Source organism: Mytilus galloprovincialis, chromosome 4, assembly GCF_965363235.1.
Source record: "Mytilus galloprovincialis chromosome 4, xbMytGall1.hap1.1, whole genome shotgun sequence".
NCBI classification, from domain to species: domain Eukaryota; kingdom Metazoa; phylum Mollusca; class Bivalvia; order Mytilida; family Mytilidae; genus Mytilus; species Mytilus galloprovincialis.
The window spans coordinates 60,953,566-60,974,094 of NC_134841.1; the positions used below are offsets into that span (position 1 = coordinate 60,953,566).

General features: G+C 31.5%; 3 protein-coding genes across 3 annotated transcripts in view; 2 read left to right on the forward strand and 1 right to left on the reverse strand.

Moving 5' to 3' along the window:
- Window positions 1-2,645: 2,645 nt before the first annotated feature.
- LOC143070685 (helix-loop-helix protein 13-like) lies at window positions 2,646-6,283 on the forward strand. Its single transcript, XM_076244885.1, has 2 exons — window positions 2,646-3,318; window positions 6,115-6,283. The coding sequence occupies exons 1-2, from the start codon at window positions 2,793-2,795 to the stop codon at window positions 6,192-6,194; spliced, it is 606 nt and encodes a 201-aa protein (XP_076101000.1). The 5' UTR covers window positions 2,646-2,792; the 3' UTR covers window positions 6,195-6,283.
- Window positions 6,284-10,901: 4,618 nt separating this feature from the next.
- Window positions 10,902-20,529, forward strand: part of LOC143072610 (protein SERAC1-like) — a 30,332-nt gene continuing 20,704 nt past the window's right edge. The window contains exon 1 of the mRNA XM_076247647.1: window positions 10,902-10,984. The gene's annotated coding sequence lies outside the window, so the exon portion shown is untranslated. The remainder of the gene's footprint in view (window positions 10,985-20,529) is intronic.
- LOC143072611 (uncharacterized) lies at window positions 17,438-19,413 on the reverse strand. The gene has a single exon (XM_076247648.1). The coding sequence runs from the start codon at window positions 19,246-19,248 to the stop codon at window positions 17,560-17,562; it is 1,689 nt and encodes a 562-aa protein (XP_076103763.1). The 5' UTR covers window positions 19,249-19,413; the 3' UTR covers window positions 17,438-17,559.

Consider the following 20,529-nt stretch of genomic DNA (forward strand, 5'->3'; position numbering starts at 1 on the left):
ATAATTTCAAATCAGAGTAAACATATTAACTTCCTTATATCCAGTCAAATTTGTCTATAGGTTACACAAAGCTGGTTCTTAAAACGTTTGTATCAGGGGAAACATTTTTCTTGGACTTTTAAAACATGTAGGGGAAACGGATTTCCTAACCATTCACATATAATATTCCGTGTTTCTGATTTTTTGTTCGATAACGTAAATTGTAGGACTTTTTTTATGACTACGTGAACTTGTTCCATTTATTTTGGCTTGTCTTTAGGAAGACAATTTACAATTGTGCAGTGAACGGAGGCACTTATACATAACCTTATAATTCTGTTTGGAAACAAAAATAAATTCCCAATTATAAATATACATGTATGAATATACATGTATTATATGTCGTGTATATGATTGGATTTTGTAGATATAACTACCGCACAGAAAAAGTATCATGGATTTCGAGGCTTTCATACTCAAGGTTTTGAATTCTACCCTTGTTGAAAACCTGTGGAGACCTCTACAGTTCCTTAAAACATCAATTATTTTTTTTGTAAATTGAGTGCCGTCTCCCTGAACATGCTAACACTTAAGTCATATCTTTTCATTTTCATATTTTTTCCCTGTTTGTCTCTGTTGTCTTGATTGTTGGAACGATTAGTGGTATCTAACAATATTTATGAAAACTTTCTGAGAATTATGAATATTTCTTCTCTGTCAGATATGGATCATTACCAATGATAAAATGAAATGCCGTACATCACATCTTATAGAGGTTTAAATTTCAAATATTCGTCAATAGCTTAAGATATAGAGCAATTTTGTCATCAACATTTCAAATGTTAAAGGGTACATTTGTATTTTTTACTTCGATTTGAAGGAAATTTATTTCAGTCAGTTTTTCTTTGACAAAGTACAAGCATGTCGGTATTGCAACAATGTATGATTGGCATAATCCCGGGGACATAATAAACAGATAGGTATGAAAAAGAAAAGATATGGGGTATTCTGTATCACACGAAAGAAAAACTATTACAGTGTTGAATCCCATAAATATTCACAGTGCAAGCAGTATATAATATCTACATTGAGCAAACCGATGAGGTCATGTTTATTGTAGACACGATGGATGCGACCCCGATAAAGTCATGATCAATGTCATTCAATCAATGAGTATTTGTGCTATTCATAATGAATTTATCTGAGTCGCAGTCATCGTTTCTACAATAAACATTTCCTCGTAACAAAGGATAGAAATTTCGGAGATCCCGTATTTGATCCTTTACCGTAAAAATGAACTTGAAAATGAGGTTGATTATAAAAAATGTTTTACTGTGTTAAAAAAACTTCGACTTAAACAATGAAAACTTACACGTTGGACATGAAATATTTTGTCGATGAAGAAAATTAAATTATGTCACTTCTGAAATAAGTTTGTCGATAACGTAACTTATTCTGACGGTAAAGAAACGCAAATTCGATCACTACTCTGTTACGGGCTGTATGGCGGACCGTAATTAAAATACATCTTCGTCAAATGTTTTGGCTTTGAGCGTTCCTGATGAAGGTGAATCCATAAAAGCGCTTCGGACGCAAGAAATTATTTAACGTGTTGTTTTCAATTTTTTATTTTTTTTCTTAATTTTGATGCAAATATTTTTTTTCAAAATATAAACTTTTAATTAGTTGTGAATCATATATACAAAATATCACCCTGTTGTGTATAAGGAATCTCCTTTTTGTTTGAAAAAGGGTATATTTTCGTTTTCCTATACTATTTGATACGATAACTATTTCGATCAATATTTAATTCTAGATAATTTTTAAATAGTTGAATGAAATCATTTTTTGAAGTCAAGATATATATTTTAAAATGTTTCGAATTTTCCAAGTAAACTGAAAAAAAAAATGGTTGGAAAAGTTACAATAATTTAATTTTTGTGCAAATGGTGTTTTTTTTTTTGTTGTTGTTTTTTTTAAATTATTTTTCGAACGATTTAACCGCAATATAAACAGTTTATATTTGAAAAAAAATACGAATAACAAACAACTTTAATACATTGAAATATCGAAAATAAAATGAAAGAAGAAAGTTAAGAATGCCAAATATGATGATTGATTTACAATTGACATAGTGCACTTGACAGCAGATTTTTAACCATCATTTTGCTTTCCATTAAAAGTCTAAAGAAAATAGAACGTTGGTTAGTGTACTTAAACAAAGTACCAAAGACAATGACTTTTTTGACTAATTGCTTGTTCAAATAAATAAAAAGTACTTTTAATACAAATATTTTCTCTTATTTACGCAACAATTATCGTGTTTGTGTCTTCAGGGGCGAGTATTGATTGGTATATCCTCGTTGATGCCTGCGGCAGAATAACGGTAAATGGTTCGAGCTGCAGCTCGCTGCTGGACACCGTTGTTGAAGTGTCTCTTGTCTATAATTGTTTTGTAGAAGTTTCGATATGACAATATTGTTATGCTTATAGTCAATGTGGATCCCGGACTCTCGGAGCGCGACATCGGACGTGAACAAAATGACTGTCATCAACTATTTAATTAGTTCCAACATTTGAAAATGACATCTCGATTGGCATGTAATTAAAATAGTATATAAATATGAAATCTTAAATCTTAGAATTAATAATTGTCCATCCCAGTCTTATATAAAGTGTCACCAATGTCATCACTAAACAGTTCTACAAAGTTGCTTGGCGAATATTGTCACCAAAGTCAAACAACTTAAATCTATGATATATGGAAAAATTGGAATAACATTATTATTAAGAATTTCAATTAAACAGCAGACATGGATGTGCAAAGAGACATTCCTTTACAATTTTACAACTATTGCCGTGCGTTTGAAGAAGATGTGGTCAACGATTGCTGTGATTCCGGCCCTTTGCTTGTCGACACGTCTACCGACTCAGGAATGTACAAGCACCAAATAGACGACGGACAAATGCAAAGTCATGTTGGACCACACCAATCAATGTGTATTGGTGAAGATGATGTCTTTGTTGACAGTTTCGACGCCCGTAGAGATTATTTTGACTATAGATTCGGCATGAAGCCACAGAGACAAGCGGCAAATGTAAGAGAACGGAAGCGAATGATGAGTATCAACTCTGCTTTTGAAGAACTCCGTTCGTTTGTGCCAACATTTCCGTATGAAAAACGACTCTCTAAAATAGACACTTTACGTTTAGCCATTTCTTACATTGCTTTACTTAGAGACATGTTGAAATCAAAGGAGACAGATCCACTACTCTTTCTTGAGCAATCTCTAAAATCTGGTGTTGGTGGAAGAAGGAGAGCTATTTGGAACACTAGTGGTAAGAACTCATTAATCAACTTTTATTAGACAGAAACATTTATACGCATTGCCATTAATAGTTGTATTTAGTTATAAGAACTATATTTTTTAAGTTAGTTTTCATGTTGTAAAATAGTATGCTTCTATACTACTTCTTAATCTTTTCTTTATAGTTTTGCATTTTATTTTAAAGATAATTATCATCTCTAACAAATATAATATTTCAAAACCATTATTGACAGATATATTGTTGAGGGTGTGTCTTTTTAAATGTTTTGAAGCAGGTAAGTTGCATTACTGATACTTATTATGAATTCTATCGTTTTAAAACTTATATATTACTGACGTTTTATCTTGATACGGTGCTGGAAATGCTTATCCTTCCGGAGCACCTGATTTCACTCCCGGTTTTTAGTGGAGTTCGTGTTGTTTCTTATTTATTATTTGTAACTGTTGATGTAAATGTCTTTTGGTTTTATGAGTCTTGGTTTACTCCTTGATTTTGATTGTTATTGTCTTAAAGCATCAGAATATTTTTTTGGAACATTACCGTGCTTTACCTGTCTGTCTTTGATAAGACATATTAAATGAATTACATTATCATTTTAAGTAAGAGACAAAATAGATATATTCTGTATTTGAGATATGCTTAATCGTTCAAATGACTAATCATAATAACTTTCTTTCTTTTTTGTGCCTTTTTGGCTCCTGTACAAGGAAAGTATTCCTTCATTCTTTGAAGTTTGTAGCATAAAAAACACTGTCATTTATTTATCTTTTCGTTTTAACAAGCACTTTTCATGTTTTAAACTGTCGCGAATTGGGATTTTTTTTTTTTTTAATTTTTTTGCATTTAATTTGAAAAAAATTCCGGTGCAGTCAAAAAATCATGTATATACACTATATTTAGAAAGATGGCTTTAAAGCATCGTTTCATTTATTCTTTTTGCTACGAAATTGATATAAAAAAGAGAGCTGGTTCTTTGAATTAAATACATTAATGTTATTTAAACCATATACGGTGCTGGAAATGCTTATCCTTCCGGAGCACCTGATTTCACTCCGGGTTTTTAGTGGAGTTCGTGTTGTTTCTTATTTATTATTTGTAACTGTTGATGTAAATGTCTTTTGGTTTTATGAGTCTTGGTTTACTCCTTGGTTTTAATTGTTATTGTCTTAAAGCATCAGAATATTTTTTTTGGAACATTGCCTTTACCTGTCTGTCTTTGATAAGATATATTAAATGAATTACATTATTATTTTAAGTAAGAGACAAAATAGATATATTCTGTATTTGAGATATGCTTAATCGTTCAAATGACTAATCATAATAACTTTCTTTCTTTGTTGTGCCTTTTTTGCTCTTGTACAAGTAAAGTATTCCTTCATTCTTTGAAATTTGTAGCATAAAAACCACTGTCATTTATTTATCTTTTCGTTTAAACAAGCACTTTTCATGTTTTAAACTGTCGTGAATTGAGATTTTTTTTTTTGCATTTAATTTGAACAAAATTCCGGTGCAGTCAAAAAATCATGTATATACACTATATTTAGAAATATGGCTGAAAAGCATAGTTTCATTTATTCTTTTTGCTACGAAATTGATATAAAAAAAAGAGAGCTGGTTCTTTGAATTAAATACATTGTCACTAATTTCTAGAGCAGTTTATTCAATCCAAATAAGAACTAAAAAAAAAGATGTCAAGTCGGCCTATACAATTTTCATTAATTTTTTTCGTTTGACTTTTTCAATATCAATGCAAGAAACTGTATTTTAGAAGCAGGCACTCATATTAATATGAAATTCATATTTCTAAATAGAAATATGTATTTTTTTCCCCGTATATTAATAGTACATGGAATTTCACAATAAGTTTTGAAATATTTGTTTTCCTTTCGTACATATATAGTACATGGAATTTCACAATAAGTATTATATATTACGAACTTTGTCTTATTTTCTAAAAATTGATTGGTGGCATCCTAAATAATTATAAAGCAGACTCGGTAAAAATGTGAAATTTTTGCTTAAATGTTCTTTTTAACAGTCATTGACATAAAATAATATTAGATGATGAAACATTGGGAATGTCTTGATAAGAACAATCCAGATCTAAATCTGATTGAAAACTGATCTTCCACTCTGCTTCGTTTGCCAGTGACGAGATACTTATACGAGGTAACGGCGGTGAATTTTCAATGTGCATTGTATTTGCTTTATTCAAAAAATCAAAATCTGTTGGAATTTGATTCAGAATATTAAAAAATCTACATCATTTTCTTTAAACTTTTATCAACAAATCTGCATGTTACCCAGTTGTTTTTTTTTTTTTTAATATTTCAGAGCTATAAGTTATTGTTGACTGCGAATTTTACCATTTTTTTGTACAGTAGACATATATTTGTAAAATTGTGTTTCGTTAGACATAAGCGGTTTTATTTGAGAATGTCCATATTCATTTTCCGGGCAAATACGGAAAATTAAATCGTCACCATTGAGCCATCCTAATGCATTTAAAATCATGTTAGAAATAATCCTTCATATTTTTAATATTTGAAAGCACACGCATGGAGTTGTAATACAATAAATCAAAATTTAAGATTTACAGAGATTTTGAAAATGTTCCTTCTGTGAAATAAATTCAGAATATTGAGCTGATTTTTATCAGATTGTGTATATCTGAATCACCCATTGGGTGACCGTTATATGACGGAAAAGATGCTGAAAAAAACCCCACCAAAAATAAACTACTTCACAAAGGAAACCAATTTGAACAAGTTAAATAGATATAATATATTTCTATTTTTATTTCAGATCTTAAAGCCCGTTTGTCTTGGATCAGATGGGATAATCTTGGAGTTCATCGTAGACCAAAGCTAGAGGACCTTTCGTGATGAATCGACAATACCACTTTGTACTGTGTTACTATTTATATATTTATTTTTTCGTTTTTGTTTTGTAATAAATATAGATTTTAAACATATGTATGCAGTCGCATTATCATCGATCCCGTTCTCAATTACAACCAAGAACGTAAATATGGTTGTCAATAAGACGGCAATCACACGACTTAAAACAACACAACATCATTAGGTCAACAAACATGCAGTCTATGGACAAATATATGAACCGTGCACATGACAAGCCCCAACGAGATAGTCGGTAAAAAGCTTAAATAAATTGAAAAGAGACTAGAAAATATCTGCCAGCAACATCAAACTCCTTAAAGACACGAAATACGTTATAATTAACTAAAACATTTCAATTGACTAAAACAGTCAATAGTTCGGCGCGTGTTTGCGCTTTTTTAAATGGACATTTGCGCTTTTTATAAACAACATTTGCGCTTTTTATATAGGACATTTGCGCTTTTACAATATTTACTTATAATGACTTCCCTACTATTTTATCTGCGCTTTGGACCTGGTAGAGTTTTAAAAAAGTCGTATTTTATTTTATCATATTTAAAAGTCATCACGTGTAATAGTCGTATAGTCATCACAGATCAGTTTTAGATTCGTATCTGAAGCTCAGAAAATGAACAGTAATCTGTCCTGACTGGTATTTCGCCCATATTTCAAGGAATATTCTAGTTTCTTTTTCTCAATTCAGGATCAACAATATAACGAATCTTGAATAAATTAAACCGACTGTTCATAGTATTTGAAGCGCAAATGTCCTTTGGTGTTACAGGTAAAAAATGCGCAAGCGTCCTGTGTCCCAATAATTATATGTCTGACTTGGTACAGGAACCGTTATCCAATTTCTGTATCAAGTGCCTGTGGAATTTACCAAGAAGCTCTTAGACTCTTACAAACCAGTTTCGATATATAATACAAGTTTACATTCATGTGGAATCTGTGGTGGGATCTTTTAAAACTTAAAAGTGCTCATTTTTAAACTATTTGATTATTTAATTGTTTACTGATAATTCTAAGTATATAAAAGAAACTTAAAATGATTGGGAAAATATTCAAGATTATCCGTCAACGGGAGATAACCGAAACTAGATTTTAGTTTTATTAAGAGCAACACAGTAGACTCTGTTTGCGATATAAGAATCCTATGATTTCCACTACTGCACGGAATTGAATAACTTAAATAAATAGATAGATGTTTATAATCCTGTGTCTGTCCAAAGTTGCCAACACGTATATTAGCAAGTCAGAGGGTTGTCCTAATGCATATCTTATTATTGTTATCCTTCAAAGAAATTTGGTGTTTGTGAAAGACCTTCAGTTGTGTAATTTTTATTCATCACGTTACGGACGTACAGCTTTCTTTAGACTCTGGTAGATTAAGTAGATATAAGAAGATGTGGTGTGAGTGCCAATGAGACAACTCTCCATCCAAATAACAATTTATAAAAGTAAACCATTATAGGTCAATGAACGGCCTTCAACACGGAGCCTTGGCTCACACCGAACAAAAAGCTATAAAGGGCCCCAAAATTACCAGTGTAAAACCATTCAAACGTGAAAACCAAAAGTCTAATATATATAAAAAACGAGAAACGAGAAACACGTATAAATTACATAAACAAACGACAACTACTGTGCATCAGATAAGAGCTTGATATATGGTAAGGATTCTTAAGTGTCTTTTGTTTAAGATTGTAACCTTGTCTGTCTCTTTTTTTTTTTTTTTTAAAACGGAAATTTCCCGAAGGGTATCATCTTCCTTTGTCGTTTGGTTTGTGAAAATTAATAATACATTTTGTACGTGTAACATGAGATGAAATATATACTATTTAATCAAAAGAAATTAGAAACTCCGTTTTTATAACCGGGGGTTTATTAAAATATCATATAGCTGGCATGTTTATGGTTGATTTTTACCCAACAAACCTGGATTGAGTTTTAGTAGAAAAAAAACAAATACAGCTATAAACAAGAATGTGTCCCCAGTACACGGATGCCCCACTCGCACTATCATTTTCTATGTGCAGTGGACCGTGTAATTGGGGTCAAAACTCTTATTTGGCATTAAAATTAGAAAGATCATATCATAAGGAATATGTGTACTAAGTTTCAAGTTGATTGGACTTCAACTTCATCAAAAACAACCTTGACTAAAAACTTTAACCTGAAGCGGGACGAACGGACGTACGGACGAACGGACAGACGGACGAACGGACGTACAGACTAGAAAACATAATGCCCCTCTACAATCGTAGGCGGGGGCATACTGAAAAGAAAAAAAAGTGTTTAGACAGATAAAAAAAACTCGCACAATAGGGCACAAAAGAACAATAAGGAACACAAAACGAAATGAAGAAAAAAAAACCAGATTAAAAACTGGTATCATGCAATGTCTCGTGAACAGGACAAGCATGCAATCCAGTGTGATTTATTAAGTTTCCGATGACTTGTCAATGCTTCTACTAAAAGTTATATTTTGTATCCTTACTCCTCTAATCGATCGTTATTGTTTATTGAAACTTTATCAGAATCTTAACTATCTAGAATGTACGTTTTCCTTCCGTATACAATTCTCTTTACGAATTTTTACTATAGATTTCCCTATTTTATAAATCACCATTAACTTTACATTTGCTTTGTGTGCGGTCGGAGATAATTATTTCGTCGGGCTTGTTCAGTACCTGTAGATTTGAATTGTTCTCAAATATAATCTTTTGAAACTCCTGAAATTAAATCTAAAAAATTAATCAGGTTAGTAAAAGACAGTCCTTACATTTTGCTTCAGTTAACGTTGGCTTTGACATGTTGAATATTGGCAGTTCTAATGACGTGCTTCTTTCGCTTTGTGAATAAACCCATGCTCTAAATCCAATAAAATTCGTTTACACATAAAAATAAAATTGAGAATGGAAATGGGGAATGTGTCAAAGAGACAACAACCCGACCATAGAAAAAACATCAGCAGAAGGTCACCAACAGGTCTTCAATGTAGGGAGAAATTCCCGCACCCGGAGGCGTCCCTCAGCTGGCCCCTAAACAAATATATACTAGTTCAGTGATAATGAACGCCATACTAATTTCCAAATTGTACACAAGAAACTAAAATTAAAATAATCATTCAAGACTAACAAAGGCTATAAGCTCCTGACTTGGGCATATATTGACTACTGCAGAATAATCATGAATTTTGGCAAATTGGCATACATTTAATATATTTCATTAACTTTAAACACTTCGAAAGTCTTAAATGGTGCACATGTTGTTACTTTATCGTGACTGTAAAGTGTTGCAATTAGAAGTTGACATATTTGACCTAGATACGACAACCGTTCATGCTGGCTGTTCAAAACTCCTGAAAAATCACATTGCCTGTCATTTGCTTGTTTACAAATGTACAACAAAAAGGGAGATTCATGGAAGAGCCTACTATACGGACACTCTACACTTATACACATCGGACCATAGAAATTACCTTAATTGTCCTAATCAGAATCGAAATAATTGATGCAAGCTATACTTTATTGTAGTTTTAACATGTTTAGGCATTATATTCGTGTTATTTTAGCCCGCGCTATCGCTCGGGCAAATTTAATCACGTATATAATGCATACCCATGTTAAAACTATACATTAAAGTATAGCTTGAATCAATTATTTCTTAAATTTGCAGAAAAATCATGATTAATTTTATTTAAAAAAAAAAACCTCAAAACTTTGCAATCTGTCTTACTAAATGAACAAAAAACTTTTTTAAATTTGTATTCTCAATGTTTACAAAATTGTTTTCATATTAAAACATCAAGTTAAAATATTCCTAAAGATACCGTGACATCTAGGAAACACGGCTAATATGTTTGGGCTTACATATGGTTTCGGCTATGCTCATTGTTGAAGGACGAACGGTGATCTAAAGTTGTTAATTTCTGGGTTATTTGACTGTTTCTTTCGGAGAGTTGTCTCATTGGCAATCATACCACATCTTCTTTTTATGACCAAATTAACACCGGGACTTATTTGGATTCACTGTTATTTTTTTTAATAGTTTTCCAGACCGCTACACACATTCGAGAGGGCCCTCATGGGGTTTTTGATTATGTGATTACTTGGCCGTTTTTTTAATGATTATTTGATTATTAAGCCAAATATTTCATGATTATTTGATTACCTAAGGACTGTATTTTAAGTTTATGATTATTTGATTACTAAAGATAAGCAAATATTTAATGATTATGTGATTATATTGGCAAAAAAATGGTGATTATGTGATTACTAGGACCCCCCCATGAGGGGCCTCATTCGACGGATGCATATATATACATTAATTATTATATATATGCATACCATATATGTCTTTTTTCGGTTATGGAGTCGTAATACTGTCAGATTGCTGATGTAAGGCCGGGGTGTTTTTTTGCCCCAACTGGCCGAAGTTGGCTTGCCATTAAAACATGCAAGGCTATTATGTGACTCACTGTATTTAATTTAGTTATATATGTTGGAATTTCTTTCAAACATTTTTATTTTAACTGAGTATCTAATTAAGCGGTATTTTTTTTAATGATAATGCTCATTAATTTGCTGCCGATATTTTCGTTGAAGAACAGTTCTTGTTGGTGCTCTGTTTATCGGAGGAAGTTAATTTAATAACAAATAACAAAACGTTCGTTTACCTTCCTTACTCAGAAGGACTCCGATGTGTTTGCAGAAGAAAGAAATAATCTACACAACATTACAGTAATATTCAGCTAATAATTTGAATATCTGGTATTTTTTATTTTGTATATTTCATCTAAGAGATTTATAGTTTTTGTTGTTGAAAACATTGCCAAAAAAATGCCAATCTAATAATTATCAACTTAATAAAATTCAAGGATGTTTAGTCTCACTATTCATGCTATTCAAATCCTTGTAAAATCATAGTGTTCTAGGCATCGTACTACAGTACATGATATATAAGGCATGAAGATGTTATTTTTACAGATCAGATAAATTATCTAAAAAAATTCTATAGTAAAGGATCCTACAAATTAATGGGTATCGGGACCGTTCGCCCTAATAACATGTTCGCCCAGAGTCCGTTCGCACTACTATGAAAATAATAATATTCAGGGCATTGAAGTTGAATAAACTTATTCAGATATTTCTATGGTATATATATCATGTATAATCTTGAAATTTATGGAAACATTGAAATATTTAAAAGTTTATGGCTTGTTTTTGATCATAATTGTTCAATAACAAAATAATTCGGATAACTGATTATTGTGAAACTTGTCTTTTGATGGATTAATAATAAAAACAAACGTTTTATTTTGATAAAATATTCAGCTTGAAATTAATAAAACCAGATATGTCTCTGATAAAACTAATGATGTACGAACTGTAAATTATGAAACAGATTTACAAGTTCATTTATCTATACTGCATACTTTCGTGATTGACTGATTACAATTATTTTGTTAACAAATATCAATAAAGATAAATACATTGTATTCCAGTATTCTACTCTGCAAATCAAAGGGAAAATGATAAATTGATTGCGGCAATATAAATATTCTGTCAATTTTTCAACAAACTTTAACATAATTTGTTTAAACACTTAAAATAATGCGACTAGACAACAATTAGAAAAAAATAATAATCAGGGCGAACAGGTACTAGGGCGAACATGAATCAGGGCGAACGGACCCGGATTCAAATTAATGTAAGATACAGTCACAGAAATAATTACATTTATAAGTACGTCTGAACCAGTGACAACTCTACAACAGATTTATCCATCAGATAACCAGCAGTGATGGTGATACATGTTTTTTTGTACATGGCTGTGTACATTCTGTATATATATATACAACTCATCTCAACATCAACCCAACAATGTTAGATCTATAAATTTGCTTTCGCTAAAACGCGAAAGTAAAAGATACAGATCTAACATTGTTGGGTTGATGTTTAGACGAGTTGTAAATACAGAATGTACACAGCCATGTATCACCATCACTGCTGGTTATCCGATGGATTAATCTGTTGTAGAGTTGTCACTGGTTCAGACATACTTATATATATATACATGTATGTCTTTGTTGGGTTATGGAGTCGTAGTACTGTCAGACTGCTGATGTAGGTTTGGGGGAAAAGGTGGGGGGATTGTTTTCTTTCCCTAACTGGCTTGCCATTTAAACATTCAAGGCTATTATGTGACTCACTGTATTTAAATTAACTTATTTTAATCAATTTCGGCAAATTTTTACAAACTGCCTTATCTCAAACTAGCACATTTTAGACCTAAATTAAATCACTATTCTTTACACCTTGAGCTGGTAAGAATTGATTTGAGGAGATTTTTAATAGCTGTTCAGAAAAAATTTTGAGGCGGCAAAATCAGAAAATCACTTTGGACTCAGAATCCCTAAAAAGATGAATACTATTAGAATAGTAGCACTTCCTTAAACATACTATGAGCAATAATGAATTGAAGAAGGTAGTCAGTACACAAAATCAGAAAAGAAAAAAAAAGTGGTAACTAACATCTGAATATGATAAATATGAGTCAGAAGGATTTGAAAATGAACATCCTGGCTTGGTACATGTAAGTGCTGAAAATTAATGAACTTGAATAAAACAGGATGGAAATATATTTTGAAATGAATAAAAAAAGTTAATACTACATGTATTTTAAGTGAAAATAAATTTTCCTGCGGTTAAAAAATAAATAATGCAGAGGTTATGTTGCAGATGGTGATAAAAAAAAGCTAGTCTGAATCTGCAAATTTATTTTTTTTAGCTTTCTTGATGGCAAAAATGGCTCTGTTCCAGACCATATGAGTATTTGGACAATATGATTAAGAGATACATTTGTAACACCTGAAGAACAACTTTGAAAATAATTTCTTTTTCATGTTTAGTTTGGTACTGATAGTTATTCTTAGTTTTTAGGCAGTTAACATACACATAGTCAAGGGTTAAATTTTTCAGACATCAATATTAAACTTTGTTAAACCTTTATTGAATGTTACCAAATTTTGACAGAAGCCTCATCTGCATAATTTGAATTTCTTATTTAATATTCCTATCATTGTCTATATTGGATTGATAAATGAATAGCCAATATAACACTTTAACAGTGACAGCAGTAAGGAAAGGTGTGACACACAATTTCACAAGGAACTCTATAAAAAAATAATGATACTTCCTTTCCTTTGAGATGTCAAAGGAATATTTTTTTTTGCCAGAATTACCTTTGTCCATGCCACAGTGGTATTAAAAAGTCTAATGACCTATGCAATGTGTTGTCTTGTATCAATCTGGTACACAAAGATTACCCACACTGTCTAATACTGATACAGTCATACTGTTACTATTTCATCAAAAATAGTATGCTGTACAACTTTGCAAACATGATAATGTTTGATTGATAAAAAATACAAAATGTGTATATTCTTCTATCTATGAAGTTTTTATTCTAATCAATTGAGGAAGGATTGCCTCCCCTGACTCACTGTGAGACAATATTGCAAAATTATGTACATGTATATATATACACAAAGAAAATACATTAATGTGAAAAACAACCATATTCTATCAATGTTGTTTGGGATAGGATTTCTATATATATGTATAGGCTGAGCCTTTATCCATTTCCTTAATTGTTTTAATCAATAAAATCTTTGGATAATTAAATTGAAATGTATTCTGTATCACTTTTGAATCAAATTTTCTAACAAACAAAACCAGAAAGAAAAAAAACTGAAAAAGATTTAACATCATAGAGAAAGTTAGTCAATTTCCAGAGACTTCTGTTTTTAACCCAATTTATTGATGGTACATGTATAAGCCTAGACGTACATTAATTTACATAAGGGGGTTCAAAAGTAAGTCTAGAATATCTATGTATTTTACAATAATCTTTGTATTATATTTTATACTGTTTACATTTACAGTGATTCATTGATTTTGACGCTTGTCTAAAGAAATAATTACTCTTTTCCTCTTGTACACACTGCTTAACATGTAGCAAACTGGATTTTTTTAAATTATCTATAAAAATGTGTGACTTTCAATAGATTTTTCACCTGTTTGATATATTGAGGTCCTATTGAAGAATTTTGCAATCTAAAAATTCAAATTCCACTATAATTTATCAGGCTTCCATTTAATTCCCCATGCCATTAATTGAAAAGAATGATGGGGTGTAAAAATCCATTTGTTGATATAAATAATTGTTGATGATAGTGATTGTTGCAAGATAGACAAAATTTATTATCATGATCAACAAAACCTAGATGGGGTAACACCACTAATTCAGGCCCGGCAAGAAAGCACATACATTGTACCAGAAAGTAGTACATATTTAACACAAAATAGTTCCTACGCATGAGTGTAACTTTCAAAATTTGTAGAATATTTAAGTGTTTTAGGTTTCAAATGAAAGGTGAAGGACTGGTGAGCATTGTAGAACACTTTTTGACTTTAAATTTTGAATTTTAAAAAAACTGCACCAAATTTAAAAAAGAGGGTACTTTTTGCCTGTTTGTCAGATCTGAAGTACCTGTTTTGATACATCCGAACTTCCGGGAACCAGTTCTTTCTGATATGCCATTAAAGGTATGTTGATTTTTTTCAGTACAAGTCACCATAAAGTGTTGCTTTGACATGCAATTATTTTCACTTTATTTGAACTTAAAACAAAAGAGGTGTGCCTGCTTGAAATGGAGGAATTTAACATAGAAAGCAATGGGACCATGAATTAGTGGTGTACTTCCAGAAAGAACAGATGTCATTACTGACATTAATTTAGTCTAAAGCCTCCGCCACATCTTGGTCTTTTTGATCTTTGATCTTTGTATCATATTTTGGTGATAGAAACTGTAGTATACATTTAAGGAATTAGACTAGTTTGAGTGGAATAGAATTGATCATTTCTGGAGATAAACATTCTTAGTCTAGACTGCATCTTTTAACACAAAATTATTCATTGACTGACTAAGAATCAATTTGAAGAAAAATAAAAATCATCTCTAGGGCAACTTTTTACGGCTTATGAAGTTAACATTTAGTTACTGTCTTGGCACAAGTTTTTATGATTGAGAGACACATGAGAGATAATGTGACAAAAGTCACAGAATGTGATCGTGAGACAAATGGATTAATGGGTGGAATTACCATCTGGCTGTGATTGTGGTGGCAGCATTTTGTTGTATAAAACTTTATATTTCAGAGGGTAAGTGACCTGGAAGCTCCATAGTTTGTAGATGTATGAATTATGTTAAAAAGTTTTCCTCTGCCGTATGTCCATTGTACTTGACATGATTTTCCTTGATCGGTGACTGCTTAATAATAAGCCCTACTTTTTTGTCATGTGAATTTTTCACTCATTAGGAGTGATATGATAACCATGTTTGATATATAGGTTCCTTGCAAAGTTTTCATGTTCATCAGTAATGGTTCACCTGACCTTGACCTCATTTAATGGATCAATACTTTTTTACTTAATCCTCTTCGAGCTATGATGCACATAAGGCGGACCTTATCAATAATGAAGGTTAAAGTTATGTGATTACGGTAGTTCATTTCTCAAATACTGTAAGCAGTAGGTACACTATATTTGGTGTATGGAATAAATGTACAAAATGTTGTAAGGTTGCACATGTCAGTCTTGCAGGTTTTATTTGATCTTGACCACATTTTCACAGTTCACTGGTCAATGTTACATCAGATGTATTTGTGTTTTGGTCTGTTTTTCTAATACTACAAGCTATATATAAAATGCCTTGACCTCATGACAAATGTAAGACAATTAAAGTGACTTGATATATGATAAATCAATTAAAAAAAAAACGACCAACAGCCACTGAATTACAGGATCCTGACTCGGAGCAAATACATACATAATGTGGCAGGGTTACACATGTTTGCAACTGATCAACCCTTTCTTTACCTTGCACAGTGATGTAAAAGCAGATCATAAGAACAAACTGTTTAAATCAATTTGAAAGGGTTTAATCAGATCGACACGAGCACAAAAATCAAGAAACAAAAAGATAATCAGACAAACGACACAAAGCACAAATCTATGAGTACTCACTGTTACTGAAAACCAGTTCAAAGCCAACTAAAAAGTATCTAGATTACTATGACTTTTTAAGCAATTCTATTGGTGATGTTTTGCATCATGGATCAATGAATCTGACTCAGTGTGTCGGTCTTGTAAAGAACAGGGTTCATATTCCTATTGCATTAGTGTGTTCAAATCCTGAATATGAATTTAACTTTCCATTGGACATTAAATAGCCATACATCTATCCACCCATCAATATGTTGCTCATAGAGATACATTTTAGGTTGACCCTGCTAGTTTACTTGTTTTAATTTTAATTTGGCAAACCTCCTTTCAAATTATTAAAAAAAAATATGTTGGATATTTTCAAACAGTATGTGCTGCATGTGGAGAATGGTAGTTTTACCCATAAGAAGAGCTTCTGGTTTTTTTACAAGATAAAGAACAATTTTTCAGTATTTTTTTTTTTAGTTGATTTTACTGTTTACTGTTTTCTAGTTATGATATTTTCAAATTTGCTTTTGAATTTGATTTTGGTGTTTATTCACTGCAATTCATTGTTTGCCACATCAACTTCAAACACAAATACTCGATATTGTTAAACATGATAAATGTGTAAAAGAAATCTTGATTTTCCTACCAAAAAAATTGCATTTCTGACAGATGAGATTTTTCTCACATCAGACCAATAATGGACCTCGATCAGTAAGCATGGTCAGTCAGGCAAATGCATGGTGCCAGCACAAGCTTAAAGACAAGAAAGCTGTGGCACTGAAAAAAGATATCCTATAGAATGAATGACTTTCAAAAGTATGAATTTTTTTCTTTTTTCTTTTCTTAATTTTGATGATTTGAACAGAGCTCAGATCAAATCAAATGAACACTGACTATATGATACATGTACATTTAAGAATTGATTTAGTTTTGCAAAGGTTATATAAATGTAGTGCACAAAACCTTCCATTAAAGGAAGAATGTGGCATTTTCACAGAAATTTTGACCTGTACACAAGGCCATTTACTGGACTTGAAAAAAAAACAACTGAATATTGTTACTGCTGTGAAAATATTTACTAAGTTTAACAAAACAACCTTTGTTTGGCCTAAATATGCTAAGTACGAATAATGTTACACCCTGTAAGTCTTTTCATAAAAAAGAAAGGCAATATGAAATTGTAATTAAAATTATTTATACAATAATATTGTTTTGATAATACAATGTTTATCACATATCAAGTGTTTAGAAGTCGATCTATAACAATTTATGTAATGGCATGTTTTTCTTAACATCCTGAACAAGTCACTTCATAAATCTTTGCTTCCTTGTCTGTACTACCTGCTTGTCTACCACATCCTATATAGAGTTGACCTGTAGGAGTGAATCCAAAGGAGAGTGGATATAGTATTCCTATGTCTTCAGTGTTGTACCATGACACAAGTCTTCCCTTACTATCTAGAATGTGTATGGTGTGAGTATCTAAATCAGTCACCATGACATTATCTCTTGGTGTTGTCACTATTCTGTTGGGTTTAAATGTGTAAACCTTATTAATTTCAGGATGGCCTTTATATGAGTTGATAACACCTCTACCTGTTGTCAACACTACCACTCTACCTTCTTTACCTTGTTTACGGTCTACCACATGTATATTCCCATTACTGGTACTTGTTATACTCAATGGGTAGATGAGTATAGGTTGATTATGTTGATCATGTTCATACACAGTCTCATGGTCTCCCTGCTCATTCATTACAAACACAGCTCTTCTTCCTAGTTTATCACTGTTACCTCCTACTATAACTTTATTATCACTGGTAATGTGGATGGCTGTAGAAAATAAAGGGCTCACATTATATACAGTGTCAGACAGTTTACCAGTGGTAATAATGAGTTGTTGAATTCTGGATTTTCCATGAACACATAGAAGAAGGTTATTCGATGTGGTTATTGCCATATCATAGACCTTCATGTTAAATTTAGACACCACATTGAGTTCTTTGCCTGTAGGTATTGCATAAATAAGACAATCATCTTTATTTGAACTAATCCAAACTGAATTGTCAACACAAGGAATAATACCTGTTATCATAGTAAGTTCTGTCTGATATTCTTGAATGATATCAAATGAAACAATCAATTCCTCTGAACTTTCTTCACTTTGTAACACTCCAACATGAGAATGAGTTATCTTCCCTGGAACAAATTTTGGAATGGAATTGTATGATGATTGTGTTTTTAGTACTGGTACTTCCATGGATTTTTCCATTTTCCTGACATCAGAAAAAAAGTTTGCAAGATCTGTGGATTTTATTAAATCATCGACTTTAGTGTTTTTCTCATTAGAATATTCCATTGATTTTGCTACAATACTAAGGTCTGTGTCAAGTGATTGGAAAATGGTTTTCAGGTTTGCATCAACTTCATCTTTTAGTTCTTTAATGTATTTGTCAATGTCACTTTTCAGCACTTTTCCATGATTCAGAATATCTTGGATAACTTTGCTGTATTTTGCATTTTCAGCATTCTTACGCTTTACCAATTGTTCTTTTTTTGTGACTGCATTTTTTTCTTCCATTTTAATTTTACTGTGTTCATTTTTCAGTCTTTCTTTTTTCATATGATAGGCTTCACTGATCTCGATTAAGTCATTTGCATGTTTCTTATGAACTTTGGACACACATGTCGGACATACGAGACTGTCACAAATCTTGCAAAAGAGACAGCAAGATTGTGAAGCATGGTCTGGACATTTAATATTTGTAAAATCCAATTCTCGGCTATGTAAACCAATGTCTTTTATACTTATTACCCTATGATCCTGTGCATTTTTAATTCTAAGATGTCTCCCATCTTTACACTTATCACACATAAGAAGTTCACAGTCAATGCATTTCCACTTGTTTTTCTCAGTGTCGCATAGATGACAGTTAATAGGTATCTGACTTTTTTTAACGGATTGAGAAAACGCCATTTTGTTGTCCAAATTATTCTATGTTACTTTGTCGTGTTGGTAATACATAACTTATGTGTTAAAACTGAGATAATATTTAAATACCCGATGTTCCGTGTGCAGATAGCTGAACAATTCGATATATTCTTTCATGGTATTATGTTAAGTTTTCCTGATAAAGGTAGTAGATAACTATTCAAATGACAGTTTTACACAATGTAAATAATAAACCGTATACTTACATACTTACCTGCTTAGATAATATTACAACCTTTTGAAAATATGTTTGAAAAGAGTGCACAATAGGGACATAAGTGAATTTGATTTAAACTTTGAAAATACATATGTCTTACCTATTCAGTCAAGCAATCTTTTTTATAAATTTAAACTAAAAATTCATTGGCAATTAAACAAGGCATCGATCTTCAACACAGTCCTATTTGTTAAAAAAATTATTTAAAAGAAAGTTTTCAGGCCTTGTTGATCATAATGTTAAGATAGCTACTATGATTGTTTCATTTTTGTCTATATAATGAACTGTTGCATAAGCATGATAAGTAAGTTCTTGAAGCATATCCCCTAAAAACCTTATACTATAATCAATGTTGTTGTTGAGAAATCAAGTTAAATCTGCAAAAATAGGCCTGTTAACCCTCTTATTCAGGCACCATGTCAAGATGTTTGACATAATCTCAAATTGATTAGAATCATATGTATCTGTTGTAAAGTTTTTGAAATTTTAATAACTTTCTTAAACTATCCATGATTTGTACCAAACTTGGACAGAAGCTTGTTTATGTTCATAAGATAATATCCAGAAGTAAATTTTGTAAAAAAAGAAATCCTATTTTAAAACCATATTTTACTTGTAAATGGACTTTTAAGTTTTCTACCAGTTAACATTACTTTCTCTCTGTAGTTTAAGTTTTAAAATTTTAAGTAACATTCATAAACTATCCTGGATAATAGCACCAAACTTGAACAGAAGCTTGTTTATGATCAAAAGCTAGTAATTTAGAAGGAAATTTTGAAAGATTAATTTCCTGTTCTTCTGTGTATTAATTATAAATGGACTTAACGCCAGTTAACACTACATACAGTCTGCAGTTAAAGTTTGGATTTTTACCAAACTTGGACAGAAGCTTCTTAAATTTTAAAGATAGTATCTATATTTTTTCCCTATTTTTGTTGAGTCCGTGACTAACAGCAAAAGTAGACAAGACACTGGGTTATGCGGAATCCTTACAAATCTTTAATATTACATACTACTAGAACACACCCGTATTTTAGTATTGCCATGGT